Raw genomic sequence first — 19,137 nt, forward strand, 5'->3', positions numbered from 1 at the left:
TTTGTATTAGCTGAGGAAATCTCTAGAACATCTGACTTTCTCCTCCTGCCCATGTAATCCAGGACTCAACCACTTCCCAGCAAATATAGCCTTTTACAGATACTGAAATTGCTAATGGACAAGCAAGGACCCTGGAAATAAAAGGGAAGGTGTGGGATCTTCTTAGGTAGGCGATAAGTTTGAGGTTTCAGTGAAACATCCTCTCTTCTGCTTGACTTGTTAAAAAAAATATTCGTATTTCTTTCTACAATAAAAGGTTCTTGAGAGATCCTCCGCTTACAGCCCCATGGTAATACTCCTTGAGCTGGGGAACCTGCTGCCCAGAGTAGGATTGAGAATTGTTTGGTTTACCTGTTTCTTAGGGGGCTGCTTTGACATGTCTTGCTTTTGGTTCAAGAACTGTCTTTATGGCTCCAAGTCTGACCCACTCGTGCCTCTTTTAAAGCCTTTGGCAACACATGACAGCACAGGCTCTTTGCACAATGAGAATTTTTAGGAGAGAGCAGGATTTAGGGAGGAAACCCTTTGGTTGCTGCTTTGCTCTGTGTGGGCTGTCAGAAAGAGGGTTGACATGCAGGGACACTGTCACTAGATTTCTCCATTGCTTAGCCTGTGGATGGAAATGCAGAGGGGTAATTGTACAGCGCTGGCTCAAGACCTAGGTCCCCCAGTCACATTCATAGAATCATAGAATGGTTTGGGTTGGAAGGGACCTTTAAAGGTCATCTAGTCTGACACCCCTGCAGTGAACAGGGACATCTTCAACTAGATCAGGTTGCTCAGAGTCCCGTCCAGTCTGACCTTGAACACTTCCAGGGATGGGGCATCTACAACCTTCCTGGGCAACCTCTTCCAGTGTTTCACCACCCTCATCATAAAAAAATTCTTCCTTACATCTAGCCTGAATCCACCCTCCTTTAGTTTAAAATCATTACCCCTTGTCCTGTCACAACAGGCCCTACTAAAAACTCTGTCCCTATTTTCCTTATAAGCCCCCTTCAAGTATTGAAAGGCCACAATAAGGTATCCCCAGAGACTTCTCTTCTCCAGGCTGAACAACCCCAGCTCTCTCAGCCCTTCCTCATAGGAGAGGTGTTCCAGCCCTCTGATCATGTTTGTGGGCCTCCTCTGGACCCACTCCAACAGGTCCATGTCTTTCCTGTACTGAGGGCCCCAGAGCTGGATGCAGTTCTGCAGGTGGGGACTCACCAGAGCAGAGTAGAGGGGAACAATCACCTCCCTCAACACGTTGACCCACGGTTCTTTTGATGCAGCCCATGGTATGGTTGGCTTTCTGGGCTGCAAGCGCACATTGCCAGCTCATGTCCAGCTTTTCATCCAGCAGAACCTCCAAGTCCTTCTCCACAGGGCTGCTCTCAATCCCTTCATCCCTCAGCCTCTATTGATACCAGAGGTTGCCCCGACCCAGGTGCAGGACCTTGCATTTGGCCTTGTTGAACTTCATGGAGTTCACATGGGCCCACTTCTAGAGTGTGTCCAGGTCCCTCTGGATGGCATCCCATCCCTCAGGTGTGTCAACCGCACCACTCAGCTTGGTGTCATCTGCAAACTTGCTGAGGGTGCGCCCAATCCCACTGTCCATGTCATTGATGAAGATATTAAACAGTATTGGCCAGGGCTGAGCAGAGACTGCAGACCTACAGCAGCGTGAGGCTGTCAGGTTAAAAAATCATATTTTCACTCCCTTTTGCCTTGCGCTTTTAGACATTTATGTTCATGCAAAATGAATATACAAAAGCAAACAAATCAAAGACTCTATCACAAGGTTTTTTTCCTGTTAGCTGAAACAGCCATCCTGGCCCTGAACTTTGGTTCACCCTCCATTCAGAAGAGGTAATGTTTCTCTTAGTCTTTGGAAGAGGTACGTTTTTTACATAGCCTGCATTGCTGAGTCAAATGTAACCAAACAGGAGCTGCAAAGAGTGCACTGAGGGGGGGAGAGAAGGAATTGCTCACTAGGCACGTTGCTGAAGAAGGGGACAGGCAATGCCAAACAGTTTTGGTTAATGCTTTTATGTGGTGATCTCTGTATGTACATGAAATTAAGAAGTTAACCATTTGGAGTATATTTATCAATTGATCACCCTTAGCTGATTGTAATGCTGTGGTGTGGAACAGAGTTAATAACCCGCAAAAAGCTCCCTCTGTTGTAGTAATATTTGATCGTAGGCATTTTGTTCGCTGAAACTACTGGGAAACACTATCACCTCTCATGTGCGTGCCTTTGCACACTCCCCTGTTGCAGAACAGGAGCAGTTGTCACATATATACCCTGTATTTATATAGTATATTTCAGTAATAGCTTCTAGCAGGATTTTTTAAAATTTGTTTTATTTTGTGGATCATTTCTTAACAGTTCTCATGAGATGCTCGCAAACAGGCTACTGAGGTTAATGCAAACTGGGTTACGTCATTAGGAGGATGGAGCAGGTGTGCAGAGTTTTGAAGACAGTGACAAGAGACATTAGTAGACGGAAAGCCAGTGCAACCATTAAAGGGCTAATGAGACTGAATTAATGAGGGGGTGAGTTAGTGGCTGCATTTTGTGTGACCTGAAGGGGCTGGCACGTTGTGATCATGAGAGTTAAGTCATGGAGCAGAAGAGAGCAGTATTCAAAATGGATAAAAGGAAGGCGTGATCCAAAGCGGTATCAGAATACCCAGTGGTTTCAACTGAGGGTTCCTTTGGGTCCAGGGGTGTCACGCACAGACCAGGGCATGAGGAGGACAGGGAACAGGGAAAGCAGCAGCTGGCTCTGGAGAGACACGGTGCACCGAGAGGAGCCAAGGCAAGCAGGGCCTGGAAAGCAGCTCTCACCCAGACTGCGGGGACAGGCAGGTTCCTCACCAGAACGCTTTGACACATCGGCCATCACTCGAGCTCGGAGCACCCACGCAAAGCTCGCTCAGGCCTCGGCACGGCGGGGACCCGGGCCCAGCAGCACCGCCCGGCCGCCGCCCCAGCCAGTGCCCACGTGCCCCTCTTCCGCCGCGTGCGTCGCCCTCATTGGCCCGGGCGCCCGCGCCCGCTTCAAAGGAGGAGCGGGGCCGTGAGCAGCCCGCCCGCGGGTAATGGCCGCCTGCCCCGCAAGGGGGGGGAGCGCGAGCGCCTGTCGCGGCCAGGAGGACAAGTGGGGGAACTGGGAGTAGACGTGGCGAAGGGAGGTAGGAAGTGTGGCGTGGGGCCTGCGGTGGCTGCAAGCGCGGGGTGAGGTGGCAGGCGGGAAGCATGGGCTGAAGAAGTAGGTGTGTGCCTTCAGGCTGAAGCCTTGGGTGAGGCTGTTCTGAGAAGGGGTGTGAGGGATAATGCAGTTAACAGATCTGTTCCTGATGCCCAAACCTTTTACGGTTTCTGTCTATTGCCTGGAGCTCATCTGACATCATTAGAGTGCTGCCTCTCCTCTTTCAGGGCCAGGGTTTTGGCTGGAGATGTTGAAGGTTACCAGCCCTCCACTCAAAGCAGCAAGGGCGGAGTTGTTACAACATAAATGGTAGCATGCCACCAGAATCAATACAAATTGAACCTCTGCCGGTGAGACTGCAGTGCTTGCTTTCTTGTGTAGAGGAATCAATATGAATTGGCCACAGGATGGGAATATACACATGCAGTTGGGGAGAGAAAAAGTAGATGCAAAGCTGAGGTGAACAGAGGTCACTAGGTCTGGGCTGTGATTTTTAGCCTCAGTCATTAACAAAAAGTTTTGTGAAAGCTATGATTCACCTGCCTCTTGAGTAAACCTTGTGGGCATAATGGCCCGGTGACGCAACACTTCTCAGGTTTATTCTTCTTGGTTCATCTAAGTATTACTTCATTGTAATGGCTTAAATATTGATACGGGTCCCAGCATGTCCCTGCCCCTCTCATCCACTTTCCACCAGGGATGGGCAAAAGTAGAGTACATCAGCCCTTCTCTTTTTATTGCTTTTCCCCAGTTCCCATGCAGGGTCTTGCTCCTTCGTATAAGCATGTCAGCCAAGCTGTGGTTAGCCTGCCGGTGCAATGTTGCTATCTCAAGGTTTTCACATTTAGGCTAGTGACTCTGACTGGGTTTCCTGGTGTGGAAGATTTAATAAAAGAATGATTCTAGAGATGTACAATGCCTGTATCCCAAATGACTCTTTCTAAGTAGCTGTTGATATTGGTGTGAGAAAGAAGAACAGCAATGACTTGAGAGCTAAATTTTACACTAAAGTGCCTTTGAAAAGTTGTCATTTCAATGAGGTGTGCTAAGGGATGCTGCTGAAAGGAGGCTGGGGTGAAAGTACCCTTTATTGTAAATGTCGTGTGGGACCTCTGCCTTCCTCATGCATTTTTCTGCATCTGTCTGAAATATACCCACTGTGTGTCAATGTTTATTATTTTTTGTTTAAAAGCAGCTTTTAGAAACTCTCCCTTCTACCTCAGATCTTGGCTTTCTAAATTATTCCCCCCCATATTAAGGACTGAATTCTCTTGGGAACTGATAATTTCTTGCCTTAAGGAAAGGTGAAATCAAGTAATTTCTACCCCTTTTCTTATCCAGATAGCAGTAAGTGAGCTGCTTTTGAGCCTTCAGATGTCTAGTTTACAGTAAATATGCCAAACTGGCCTCTGTTACGTGCTTGCAATACCGTGGGCACCCTTGTTAAATAATGATTATCTGACCTGACACTGTTTCAATATAATCTGTGTACAGAGCTGTACCCAGTTTTTCTTTTTACCATTTAATATAGAGCTTTGTGCATAGGCAATTCTGTATACTGACAGGGGACATAGAAAATATTTGATTCACCTTTGGGTTTCCATTGCCAATCTGGTAAAGTTGCCATACAGACAAGGAGGAAGATTGGAGGCAGAACTGTTTGTTGCCATAGGAAAAATAAATGGTGTATTGGAAGCTCAGACTGAGCACAGACCTGCCTGCATGGGACTATCTTCATGTTCTAGGAAAGGAGAACTTCTTTCTGGGGACAGAGTTTATACTGTGCAGGAAAGAGGGAGGAAGAGTAGAAGAGCGAGCTCCATCGTGGCTATGAAGTATCTCTGTTCTTAGAGGTAGGGAAATTAAAAAGTGGAAAAGTTGTAAGTCATCCAAAGTTGTTAAAACAGATGGCGCAGGAGTTATTACCCTTGTGTTTTGTGCTCAAGTTCTTTCTCTCTAAAGTTTGCACCAGGTATGCCCAGTGTATTTATAGTTTGTGGAGGAAATGAAGGGAAATAATTAGACTCTAGCTCTGCAGTTTGTAAATTAGCAGAATTAGAAGTTGGTTTGCAAGGGTGAACTGCTCAGGCTGTGTGCAAAACCAGCTCATTTTACTTTTACTAATTTGTTCTTTAATTAATTGGTGCCTATGTCTCTTGATTTGTGCTGAGACTGGCAAGACGCTTCATGCAAGAAACCTATTTTCATCTTGATTAATTCTCTGCTGGGGCAAGGATTTTAAAAAATATTAGCCAGCCATCTTCTCACTTAGCTCCAGGAGCTTATGGTCAAAATCATAAGGCAGAGAGAGGATGAGAGAAGGAAGGCAGAGGCAGGCCATCCTACCTTACAGATGAGGAAGTGGCATATATGGAGACGAAGTGAGTTACTCACACAGAGAATTTGGGGCAGGGATGGTAAATGAGTCTTGCTTTCCTGACTGTTAATACAGCAATTGCCACAGGTTTGGTCGGATTGTTCCTTTCTGAAAAAGTTGTGTGTGGCAGATTTTCAAGTCTTTCCTGGCAGTGGGAGCAGCCAGATTTTAGGGAAGTGCTCCCCGCGGGTCGGAGTTCGATGCCAATCGGCGAGTTACCGGACAGGGGGAGATGGGCTGCGAGGGAAGCAAATGACCTGGCTGTACATTTTGCTGAGCGATGAGTCCGTGGGACTGAGCGAATTGGGAAAACCCTGGCGGCGGATCCGCAGCGGCACGCACGAGCCTCCGGCAAGGGAAGCACGGCCCGTGCTGACTCCGCTCCCCGCGGCACCCCGAACGCTTGCGCCCAGCGCCCGAGAGATTTTTACAGCAGTTACTTATTGCCGTCTCCTTCGGCAGCGCTGCCTGCGTCTCCGGGCAGCGCCTTTTCACGCCGCCCGCCCGCCAGGCTCCGTCTCCGTGCTCGGAGTTTCGGAGCCGGCGGAGGGTGGGGCGGACCGCGGGCGGGCAGAGCCGGGCGGCCCCGAGACCCGCCCCGGGCGGGGGCTCCCGCCGCCCTCCCCGCCGGGCCGAGGCTGCGCCCGCCGCCTCCCGAGCCCGAGGGGAGGTTGCTTACCGCAAAGGTCGGGGGGGTGCCGGAGGGGCTGCGAGAGGCGGCGGGAGGGCAGGGCAGGGGAGGGGCGGGCGGGGGGCGCCGGGCGAGGCGGCCCCTTCCCCGGCCTCGGCGGGAGGCGCGGGGCCGGGCCGGGGCGCGGCGATGCGGGCGGGCGGGGAGCGCGATTGGCGCGGAGCCCCGGAGGAGTGGCGGCCGCGCTGTGAATGGAGCTCGGAGGCTGGCTTGCCACAGGCTCCCTCCGCACGAAGGGGATACGGGGATCCTTAAAGTGAGCCGAGCGTCTCGGGGCAGAGCGATGGGCCGAAGAGGAGGGGGCCGCGGGAGCTGCTTGCCTTCTGGATGATCGCTGCCCTTGCCCACGAGTCGTGTGCAGCGGCACTCTCTTGTCTGCGTGTGGCCTGCGGAGCTGGGGTTTTATATGGCATTTGCGAGCCAAGCGAGGTCACACTTCCTTTTTTTAAAATTCGTTGCTTTGGGTACAGTATATCTCTCTCTCTTTTTTTCTTCTCTGGTAGCGGGGTGGGCCGGGAGGGACGATCGTGACACCGGAGGGAATGTTTACTTGTGCAGAAGTCTTTCTCATGTGGAAGCACGCTGCTCCCTAACTCCTGGCTAAGCAGACTTCAGTTCACCAACTTTGCTGCCGTACAGCACGTGTAACTTCCTTGACAGGATGGCAGACAAAAGAACAGCTGGTGCAAAGCAGTAGGGGATTTATAGCAAGGAGGAGGAAAGAAAATCACAAACCTTTCACCCACGCCATTGACAACCAGCGATTGTCAGAGCAGCAGTTGCGACGGGACAAGCTGAAGCCACCATGCGCAGGTCTAGCACCGATGAGTCGACCTATCACAGGAGCCCTTCCCTGGACAGCAAGGATTACAGTTTCGCAAATGGCGCCTTTCGTCGCTACAGCAGCATGTATGGTGGCCAGTTTGGGGCCGCCAGCAACTCTTTTTTTGGATTCCACACCAACCCAGGCCCTAAGGCCACCAAGGCTAAGTACACGTCTCCCAAGGGAAACAAGTACGTTGTCTTTTACCTGGATCTCTCGTTTATTTTTCTCTTAGAACTGAAGAGGTGCAGCATGGCTCACAACTGCCTGCAGTGTATCAAGTACCTAATGTTTGTCTTCAACCTCCTGTTCTGGGTGAGTACATGTTTGAAACTGCAAGATGGTTGTGTTTGTGTCTGCTTAGTAAGATGGAGGGTGAACTTTTTGCTGCATTTAAACTTAGAAGTTTAAACTTGGAAGTTGAACAAAGTGGTGCCTAGGCGACCCTTTTGGTGGTCTCATTAATTTGTGTGGACAACCTACTAAGGGTTTCCTTCACCCTCTTATTTCCTGGCCTTCAGCTGTGTTCCAACACCGTGATACAAGGCAAAAGAGTTAGAGGCCAGTTGCATGAATGCCTTCGTCATTTTGTTCCAGTGAGAGCTGTATGCTTGTTTTGTTGCCCTGATCTTTCATTCTCGCATGTGCTTGCCTCAAAAGTCTTGCACAGCCTTAGTGAAATCACTGAGGCCATCCATGACTTTAAGGTCAAGCACATGCTTACATCCGTTGCTGTATCATGGATGGCGCACTTGGTACATCACAACATTAAAGCCTGTATCGAGAATCTCCAGGTGATCGTTCTCTGTCTCACTCAGTGATGGGTCCTAGCATTGACATTCGCCCCTGAAGATATGGCTCTGAAGGGTGGAGGGAGACCAGAGCCCTTCTCACTTTTGGGGCTGCTACTCTGTGGCAAGAACTTATCAAATCACTACAAGGCATGTGTGTGTCAGCAGGACACCGTGATGGGGACATAAGGGTGTGCGTATCCGCATCATCTTTTTAATAAATGATGTGGCTCTCAACAGCAGGGTGGTTGGGCATTTCACTGCCATGAAATGGAGCACAGGCTGTGGACAGAGACTAAAGAAGCTCAGTGGGGGGGTTCAGGTTACAAGTGCTGTTTGTCTTGTAAAAAAGGGAGTAGCATGATTGCTTGGGGAGGGGAGGAAGTGATTTCTAGTTCAAAGTCTCTCGTCCAGATTTGTATGTGTGAGGGTCTGTTGCGAGGTCCTCAGAAGGTGCCTTTAAATGCCTTGTTCTTCCAGAGTGATTTATTAACATGCTGAGGGAAATAAGGGGTATTGTGAAGTGATACTACTTCTGTCCTGGCACTTAAGGAGGGGGTGTGTGTTTGCAGTTGGATGTTAGCATGTCTGTATTACTGATTGTCTGTGCTCTCATGAATTGTCAGAGATACATGGAGGGTTGCGAGTGTGATGGAAGGAGCTGTTCTCTAGTGTGTGCTGCTGTACAGCTGTTTAAAAACAGGCATGCTGCAGTGCTGGTGCATCAGAAAACACAAAGTGCAGGCAACTTCTGCTGACCTGAGTCATACCAAGGAGTCATGATATGATAAACTAGGGCAAGTGCACTGAATTGGCATGGTACTAACCAGAGCTATGAAACACAAGGAGGGTGCTCTCTTTACGCCCTAGTTAAGCTGGTAGAAAGAGTCTTGGTAAGACTGCAGTCTGTCTTTCAACTCTGACTCTGGTTGCTTCTGCATTCCTAAATATTGTCTAATATTTATTGCAGTTTACTCCAGACCTTTCTGAAAAAGACAAACACTATCTTTCTTGCTCTTTTAAGCCTTGTGCCTCTACTGACTGTCCCTGGTTGAGATTATAGCAGTGACAGCTGGTTGAAGTGTGCGCTAGAGAAATGCAATAGGATGCTGGCATTAATAGAGCTTTTCAGGACTATGCATGGCACTGCCACAAAGGATACTCAATGCGTTCTGATTCCTTTTACAATACTCATCTTCCACTGAAGCATATGCATATGATAAGAAGAGGTACTGCTGTAAGTAATGTATGTGTATTTACAAAGGCAAGATGGCCCATAATAATATATCTTTGGCATGCTTTTCAGTAGGAAAGCCTTAGTCCTTTGAGAGAGAAGGAAAGGTTTTTGTCTTTCCCCTGAAACCATTAAAGCTATTCTCAAATGCTTAGAGGGAGAAAAAAGACAGGGGTCCCAAAAAGAGAGAATAAGCATATGCCAACTGCGCTCTTCAAGAACTAAAGCATACAAGCAGGGGAGTGGGTGGTGTCAAATACTGCAGCACGATTTCTGTTTTGTTTCCCTTTCACATGCTACCTGCACAGCAGGAGTGATTGATGATGATCATGTCCAGATGAGGTTTACACAGCATGTAGTTATAATAGATGCAGCTCGTCACCTTCTCACAGTGGAGAAAGTAACTAAAAAGAGATGATTTTTAAAAGTACTGGCTTAAGCTGACCTATCTTTAGTAAAAGCAGAAAAAAATTCCCATTTCTAGTGATCAAAAATTTTGGAATGATTACAGGTTGATGATGATGCTGTTCTGTTTGTCAAGTTGTTGTCAGTTATCTGTCATGTTTTACTTTGTGAAATTAAAGGAGAAGCATCTCTGCAAGAAGACAGGATTTCTCTTTGCATACATGCTCACGGAAGTTTTGCTGTCTCCACCTTTTCCCTCCACCCTTCTCTAGGTAGTTGGTTAGTGATAGACAATAGTAAGTAGGAAGAGGACTTTTTTTTTTTTTCATGCTTTTACCTCCAAATAAAAACTGCAGTTATTTCCATGTATAGAGAGCAGTCATTGCATTAAATGAATTAAATGCCTATTATAGGTTGTTCCTGCTTTTTATTGTTTTGAGCAAAGGCTTTAATTTCCTTCAGAAATCATATTTTCATTTTCTTCTTCCTGTTCCTATTCGTTAACTCCAGTCCATTTAGTGCATCCCTACAGCCTATTTCCCAGTAATTTCAGCTATCTTTCCCACACATGGCAGGAAAGTAGTCCTCAGTCCTCTGCAACTCTTGTGGGATTAGTGCTGCATTTCTGAGGAAAAGACCCTTTTCTTATAAGTCTGGTGAATTTATAGGAAACAAAATCTCAGAGACCTTGATTTTAAATGTTCCTGGTAAACTTTATTGGACTAGGTGCTGTGTTCATGCTGTAAAATTTTTAAAAGCTGTCATATAACTGTGAAAACAGAGCAAATTTCTCCTCCCCTTTCCAGCGGTTGAAGGGAACACAAAACTCCTTCACAGCTGTCAGAGGCTGAGGTGCCTTGTCAGTGTTGGTGCTGAATCAGTCCATTGGTACAACAGACTAGCAGCTATTAATGTAGAGAAAAAATTCTGATAGTCCTAGAATAGCTCTTTTCTCCATGAAGAGTCCTGCACAAATTGCTTGTGGTGCATTTGCAACTACTTTGGGGTATTAAGGTACTGAAACATGGGCAAAATATTATTAGGCAGCAACGCTGCCACTCCAATGGGAATTGCCATTCAGAGGCCATTTCCTGGAATATTGCCAGATGCAGAGGAGCCATCATTGTATCACTCTACTGGTTTGTAAGCTCCCGAAATAACTCTTGTCACCTGATACATAATACTTGGTGACTTCATTCATTTTTATGGACTTCGATTTTCTTTTGTTGAATTGCTGAACCCTTGAGACTAAAGATCACCTCAGATGATCGCAAAGCAGAATATTTTTATTTCATAATGAAATATTTGTATTTCACTGTGAAATACCCAGGGAAGAATGCTTGTTTTCCACATTCTGTCCTCCAAACATCCAGAGTTTCTTTATGACAGTCAGTAAAATGAACTATTTTCTTTCTGTGCTTGTAATACAAGGCTCTGCTTGCCTTCTCTTTTTTTTTTTTTTTTTTTTTTTTTGTTAAAAAAAGGTAAGATACATCCTAAGGGCTGAGAGAGTGCTATAGAAAGAACAATATCATCTCCTTAACCCCCCTTGGCTTATGCCATCATTCCCACTTTCTTTGACTTCTAACTCCCAAACTTCCAAGACTCAAAAAAAAAAGAAATGCAGAGAACTGTACTTGGGTTTCTAGTGGCTCTTGCTTTCCTGAAGTGCTACAGAAAACTAGCTAGATTGGTAGCAATTTGCTCACCAAAGAACAGAATACCTATATATGACTCTTCAGGTAATGCTTTAACCAATAGAGAAATTCAGTAGAGGACAGAATTTGCAAAATGCTGTTGTTAGAAGACTAGTTACAGAGAGGAGACAGCAACAAAAAGAAAGGAGGCAAAAAAGTTTATTATTTATCAAACTTAACATTAATCATTTCTGTGTATGTGTCTCCTTTCCATTGTTAAAACATACTAAAGTTGTATGCACTAATTCCAGCAGGTGGGCTCCCAAAGACCCAGGGAAATATTCTCTTGTAGCCTGAAAACTTGGGAGTTGCCATCTGCTGGACACACTATGGCTGGGATGAGCAGGTGGAGCTCTGCTTTCCACCTTCCTCCCTGAAGAGATGAGGCAAGGCACTTTGTTTTGCCATTTGGTCCATATAAAATTCCCAACTGATACAGCCCTGAGAATGATGTATTTGGCTTCTGAGACACAAAGTGCAAATCTGAAATGTATGGAAACACAGAGCCAAGGAAGTGGCTGGTAGCACTACTGGATGCACTAGAATTTGTGTGGGAAAAAAAACAACCCAAGAACCTATTTAATCTGATTCCAGGGACCAGCTGTGGGTCTCTTGCTCTGGCTCTGCTGCTGTTGATGGTTCGTGGACCACAGTTTGGGAAGCTCTGCACTAATGAGTGCTGCTGGCCTGGTGCACTAGTGATACTGCCAGCAGTCCATCTTTATTACTTGGATGTAATTGGAAAGGAGGGGGAAGTAATGAAAGTGAGAAATCCCTCATTACTGGCATAATTTTCCTTCCTTGCACTTCAGCTTCAGCAGCACAGATATGTCTTGTAAGAACTATCCAAATGTTTATAATATCTGGAAGACTGATTGTGCAGGGCAGCTGGAAAAAGGAACAGCTTCATCTGAAAATGCAGCATGGGGTGTTGGATGGTCTTTGAGTGATCCTGGCCAAATTCAGCCAGAGGGTGGAGGCAGAGGGGTGTCTCTTCATTTCTGTGTACCTCGTTGGGAAACCATCTGACATTGTTAGCTTGGGGGGAGCTGTTAGCTGAGCTTATTCCCAAAGCTGTGGAATTTTGTGAGAGAAGAAGCTGATTTTGTTGAATTGGATTCCTTGTCCTTTATCTGCATCCTCCATCAGTCAGCTGAATGAGATTGATGGCTAAAACACCCAGAAACTCTACAGATTGTTAGTGGCTGAGGACAGCAATCATTTTGTAGTTATACTTGGCTGCAGTCTTAAGTTGGTGGAAAAAAAAAATTACCAATAGAGCGGTAAGCCATTTTAAAAGCAGGCCCACCATCTCATCATCATTATTTGTGCATGTTCTCCTCTGATAGGCAAGGGCTGCCATGCATCCCATGGAGCTGAGCTTATCAGTTGGAGCTGCTGCATGCTGTTCTGCAGGGAAGGCAGTCACATGTCTACCAGTTGGGTGGTGCTGTGAGAAGACAGTTTGATTAGAAATAAGACAGGCTGTGTATTTTCACGTGTATAACAGGTGGATAATCTACGACAAACAAAAATTTGATTAAACAGCAATACAGGCTTTGCTTCTGTGTAATTAAACCATGGGAAGTTTACCCAGAATGTCATTTTCTCTAACTGCCTCTGAGTCTCTAATTCTCCTTTGTTACTTCCCTCCTTCAGAAACTGCTCAGTCTGATTGACATCTTATCTCTGACTCTGACTCTGTGAGGATATATTTTTAAGGAGCATTGCTTTTAAAGAAAGGAGAGTCATTTGATATGGGAATTACAGACTTCAAAAAATGGCATTTCCATGAGAAGTGGAACTATTGAGGGCTGATACCAAGTGTGAGAGAGATGATTGTATTACCTGATGTCTGATTTATATGGGCACCAATTAGAGCTTTTCCTCATAGCGGTGCCATTCATACAGTCTCTTTCCTGCATGGATTCTGATATCTAATAGGGGTTGGGGATCATGCTGGAGTCTTATCTTGACATTGCTAAGGGCTACATTTGCTACCTAAATGCATAGCTTCTGAAAACCTTTAGGAAGTTAATGACTTTGAAAGGGTGCATATCTGTCAAATCAGGCTAACAGTGACAAATGGACTCACGAGTTATTTGTGGGATACTCAGCCAAAACAGTTCAATTTCATAATCTTCTTTTCCTTAGGAAATCAGGCTCAGAAGGCTCTTAATAGATGAGGAAAAAAAATTGCCTTAAAGTTGACTATATAATAGATACCATCTTCAAATTGCTCGCTGTGGACTAGTTCCTGCCTCCGTTACTCATGACAAAGAGTAGCTTCATTGCTTTAGGTGGGTTTGCTAACTTATTGATATACTTTTTGGCCATGAGTATTGGCAAGGACTAAGCACCTTGCCTTATAAGTTTTCCTGTCAAGTATATCCACTGTACCTAATTCAGACTTACTTGTAGTACAAAAGACTGAGGAAACCCACCAGTGGATAAACCCACAGGATATGGCACGTTGCAGTTTTGGAGAGATTGGCCTTTTAAAAGCAATGAGCGAAATGGCTGCAAACATTATTCCCTCTTCTGGACAATGACAGATACTAAATCTATTGCAGCCAATACTTTGAACTATACAGAGGAAGACAAAAGGCAAATGAGATAATTTCTGTCATTATTCCTCCTCCTCCATATTTTGTCTTGAAGATTTTTGAAGACTAGCCAGTGCTTCTTTCTTACATGCGATTTCTCATCATAGAGGCTATAATCGAAGTCAGAGTAACTGCTGCAACATACACTGTCACCTCACACTTCATTCTGCCTGTGTATTAGATCCTTTTCACCTCCTTTCGGCCTTTATTTTAGAGTATGAGCCTTTTGGACAGGCGGCTGTTTGCAACTCTCTACCCACAGAGTATCTAGAAGAATAAAATCCCAGTCTCAGTTTGTCTCCAGGCACTACTGTTTCAAACATGATAGCTATTAATACTGCTATGTGATTTATTTATTTAGAACATAACTTTTGGCTAAGGTAGCAAATCTGTACAAGTTACTGTATGAATAATGTACAGTATCTATATAAAATATATAAAGACACTTCTCTCTGGTATTTATAGTGTAAAGTGAGCACTGCTAGGTCAAAAATGAAATGTGGAGTTGGATGGAATGACTTCTGCATACTCATGCAGATTGGAGACAGTAAATTGTATTTCTTAGTACTGTCCTGTAATTGTTTCTCCAGGAAACGTTAAACCATCACAGGATGCAACAGAAGTAAATGAAATTGAAATTGCAGTCTGTAATTAGACTGTCATACTGTAACACATCTTAAATCTGTCTTCAACAGAAAAACTAACACCCTCCAAAAAACCCTCCCAACCTGCTTCAAGTGTGAATGCATGCAGAACCTTATAATTTAACAAGATTCAACTGAGGCTTGTTCTAAAGATGCCAAACATTTGAAATAGTAGTTTGGATGAGACAGAAGGTTGATGTACAAGGACAAAGGACCAGAATGACTTGGTCTTGTAAGTTTTTATACAAAGACCTTCAAGACTTTTGGGTGTTTGTTTTGTTGGGATTGTTTGTTTGTTTGTTTGTTTTCTGCTTGCTTTTCCAGATTGCTGATATAGCCCTTTTTATTCTTTCCTTGGCCACGATACCTTTGTTTGCTCTCAAGTACTTTCAAAATAGTGCAGCAGCACCTATTGCTCTGTGTCATCTTATTCTTGGAGTCCCTCTGATCTGTACACTTTAGGAGTGGCTGTAAATCTAGATCAGCTTGATCCACACTGGCTTATTATATTAATACTTTGTCTACTCTTGTTTCTGCTCTGCATGTTATGCCATACTTGATTATCTGCTCTTCTCACAAGCATCTTTGTGTTTTCACCCCAATCTATCCTTCATGGGAAAATCCTGGTTACTAAAGCTTCCCTTTCCCCTCCAGCTGTATTTTGTAAACTCCTTTTTCAGAAGTCATCCTCTGTGATGCCTGTAAACACCGCATCTGATGACCGCGAAATGATAGTGATTTACTAGTGCTGATTTTGTTTGTTACGCATGTTCATTGTGCGTAGCGATTAATCTGTGCTGGCTCTTATTTAATGCTTTTTCTCCTCCAGCACCCCATGCTTACACATTTCTTTACATGAGGTGTTCAGGGAGGAACTTTTTTTTTCTGTATATCATTCCTGGCTCTATCCATGGGGACTTTGATAATGTAGAGGCCTCTGGATATAACTTACAGTGGGAGTGAGCTTTCTTGGCTTCTGCTTGTAGTTATTACTAGATGCTTTGTTGGTAAAACTATCAAGTGTCTGCTCCCACTCCATTCAGATAGACAGCAGGCTTCCCCCTGTGCCTAACAGGATTTAGTTTGAGACTTGGAGAACAAGGAAGACAGTGCTGTGAGGAAAGGAAACCCAACCAACCACCTGCCCTTCATGCAGGTGTCAGTTTGCCCTTTATTTTTCTGTGTGAAGTTCACTTTCTTTTTCCCTACATGGCTTTTCTTTGTCACAGTGACCAACTTAAATGATGATCAGCCAGCACGGGGTGCAACACTTGGAATTAAACAACTTAAGTCTCTTATTTAAAACAGGCTTAGCACTTAGGAGCAAATAACTTAATTGACTTAACAAATGACACTGTGGCAGGCCTACGGTGGGATTACAAAGCCTTTGCGTAAACTGCAGTTACACCAGCAAAATTGTGCTCGTGCCAAGAAAGCTTGTTTTGTTCAGAGGACTGGTGTAGGCTGTAATGGCAAAAAGTGCTTTTGCTAGTATTAGTTGTTCCCCCAGTAGGGGCTTTGCTGGAATAACATGCTGACAATTATTTTTTTTTTTAACCCACAAGGCTTAAGAGTGGTGATGCTCTCTCTGTGCTGCCATCAGACAACACTGAACCCCAAGAGACCGAATGGAGCTGGGAAGAGGAAAGGCAAACGTTGCCTGAAGGAAATGAGATTTTGTTGTTGCTCAGTGGTTGTAGGCTTTAAACTATGCAACAGCACGAGGAGGCACTACCATCTTTGCTGTGAGCAAGGTGCTTCCCTCAGGAATAGAAAGGAGGGGTGAGAGCTTAATCTCTAGGGAAAGAGAGCAGCCAGCAGCTGCTATGGCAAAATTAGGTAGTGGCTCCAGCTTGTTTTATATCTCCTCCTTCATTCTTTAATTGCCAGTTGTTTTGCCTATGCTTTCTACACAATATTTAGAAGAGAGAGCACAGAGAAGGAACTAGATTCTCAGTATGTTAATTCACTTCTCTACAAGCACCAAGACCAGGTACCTCTGTGCTGCTGTGCTTGGAAAGTCTCATCTGATGGCTTCCTCCATAGGAAGCAATCTCATGGGCATCAAACCTTCTGAGGGGTTCTTCACCTCCTATGCTGTGGTCTCCCAGTAGTGGTACCTGCAATTTCTGGTCTTGTTGAAGTTCCTGTGACAACCTGGGAGTCAACCTCGTAGCAGCAAGGGTACAAGTCTCCTTGGGAAACACCATACGTGAGCGTGTTTGGTTCTGTTGAGCATCTGGATTTTCCTCTAGGTCATCTTACTATAGAACATTTCTGTGACATTGCTGATGTTCTTTATTCCCTCAGTATTTGCCACTGGCTATTATGAAGGTATATACTGGGTGAGATGGACTTACAAGTCTTTTATAAAACAGAGCTCCAGTTTGTCCTGAACCACTTAAGCATTCAAAAAACCATCTTGGTTATCTTTCAATAAGAATTTTTTAAACACCCCCCCACCCCCAGTGAAAACTACACTTTTAGATATGGTTATTTATGGCCATTTTATTACATTACTTTTTTCTGAAGTCCCTCTACAAATTGACCTTAAGTTCTATCCTATCCACCACATTGCTGCTGTCAAGTTTATAAACATTCGTAAATGGACTGCCTTCATATTGGCCAATTGAACACTTGTACTCTTGTTTTGTAAGTGATGTTTATCCAGGGTTGTAGCACAAATTGTTTACTTATGTCTGAAGAAATCTTTTCACTAATCCATTTGTGGCAGCCTGCGAAGGAGCTGAGGTGACAAATTTGATACAATTTTCTGCCACAAAACAACTGGAAGTCTGGATGTGAATCGAGCTCCACTGCCACTTGCAATCTGTTACGAGCTCCCATCCTTGAAGACCAGAGTTTTTAACACATCCGCCATCTTTTGTACTTGTTATATCCATGCAGAATACTTGGTTGTTTTAGAATGACTTTGCAAACTAAAATAAAGAACCCAGAAATGGTCTAATCAATCCTGTATACACATGCTGCCACTACCAAAGGATACACTGAAGCATCTTTGGGCATGAAAAAGAAGACATTGTTTTGTTGTTTATTCATAGGTCACTCCATGACCTCCAACCTTGAGACTTTTTCACTTTTGTATCTTACTAGTACTTTTCTGATGTTTGAAAGCCCCAAATGTTGTAGCAATAACAGTCTGGTGCAGCTTTTTGGCTGGTCTTTCAGTGCAAAGAAAGCCAGGAACAATTTGAGCGTGCATGAATCCATTCACTGTAGCCCTATATATTACAACCAGCAAGAGCTCATTTTCAGTTTTTTCTTGTTCCATATCTTTTGCCAGTGGTGGGATTCACTTTGTACTGTGAAGAACATGCTGATTGGATCTTGTGCTGCTTTGGTGCCCTTGCCCTCCTCTCCCAGTGGCAGATGTGATAAAGGATCTCTATTTGCATCTTGCTTGGTGCGTTAGAGCTCAGCGTCACAGCGTCACAGGATACTACTCCTCTGTAGTCAGGCTGTTGCCTTCCTGGTGCTCCTTACTACAGAAAGTTGAAACTAGAGCTATATATGATCACAATGTTTCTGATGGCCAAAGTGAGAAGTGTCTAACACTCCAGGCTAAACTCTTGTGTCCCTTTTCCATGTCAGCATTGCTGTGTTCTGCAAAGGCACATTAACATGGCAGCAAAACAACAGGCCTTTCAGGGGGATCATCTGGCAGGTAAAATTACTGCTCCAGTGCCACAGGGAGCATTCAGGTTCAACTCAGAGGCAAAGAAACAGCATAGTGAGTTAGGATCTATTTATTTGAAATTAGCATAATTGAAATCCTATGTGTAATTTATGACAACTTCCATTTGTATTCCTTGGGTAAATTCACTCAGGACCTGAAATATTTTTACCATACTCTTATCAATCTGTCTTTTTGAATATGCTCTTGTGTGTCAGTTACAACATGTATCCCTTCTCAGACTCCAATTTCCATTTGTAAATAGGTTTTAGGTATATAATTCTTGGAAAAAAATCAACTAACAATCACTGAAAAAAATATTCTGTTCGTAAGGAGAGTGAATGTCTCCACTTACAGTACTGGTTAAATTGTAATCCTGAAAAAACACAGACTGGACAGTCCCATTTTGTAACACTGCTGACACTAAAGGGATGTTTCATTAGCCTAGAAAACATCTGACAAAATTCTGGCATTTTTAAAGTAGTGAATTTCTGACTGCCTTCATTTCTCAACAAATACTCCATAGGCTTTTCAAAATTAAGGAATAGGTCCTTCTTCAAGCACAGGTTTTGTTTTCCTTTGCTTTCTTAGCTGCTGGTACCTTCCTCTAAGATTCCACTTGCTCTCCAAAAAACTCCAAAAGTTACAGTGAGTTGTTATTTTGTGGCTGGAACTTGGAAATACTTAATACTTTGTCACTGCAGTTGAAATTTCTCTCTCCCAACCCATTCAATTCCCAGCTTAGTATTTTTAGCACAAGCTTCTTACAGTTACGTGTCACCTTCTCTGTAATAGCGGTGTGGATTTCCCTGTGCATGTGTTAGGAGTGCTCCCTTTTGCAACCTAATCCATTTTAGTAACTTGATAATTCTGATGTGAAATTCTGAAAACAGCAGAAGGCCCTTCATTTTAAATCTCACCCCTACTAGCTGGAGAAATATCTATCTATCTATCTGGTACTTTGTTGTCCCC

General features: G+C 44.5%; 1 protein-coding gene across 24 annotated transcripts in view; it reads left to right on the forward strand.

The window, feature by feature from the left end:
- The window catches only part of TSPAN4 (tetraspanin 4), a 488,885-nt gene that overhangs the window by 245,619 nt on the left and 224,129 nt on the right, over nucleotides 1-19,137 (forward strand). For 19 of the 24 annotated variants that reach the window (XM_069803556.1, XM_069803562.1, XM_069803561.1 and 16 more), the window contains one exon: nucleotides 7,330-7,409. Coding sequence is in view for 19 of the 24 variants with exons in the window: in XM_069803548.1 (XP_069659649.1) it covers nucleotides 7,330-7,409 (80 nt within the window). In the remaining 5 variants the exon portion in view is untranslated. Of the gene's footprint in view, nucleotides 1-6,165; nucleotides 6,267-6,800; nucleotides 7,410-19,137 lie in introns of those variants that run through there. The other 5 variants (XM_069803553.1, XM_069803566.1, XM_069803568.1 and 2 more) reach the window with 4 other exon arrangements.

The sequence above is a fragment of the Haliaeetus albicilla genome, chromosome 16, assembly GCF_947461875.1.
Source record: "Haliaeetus albicilla chromosome 16, bHalAlb1.1, whole genome shotgun sequence".
Lineage (NCBI taxonomy): Eukaryota > Metazoa > Chordata > Aves > Accipitriformes > Accipitridae > Haliaeetus > Haliaeetus albicilla.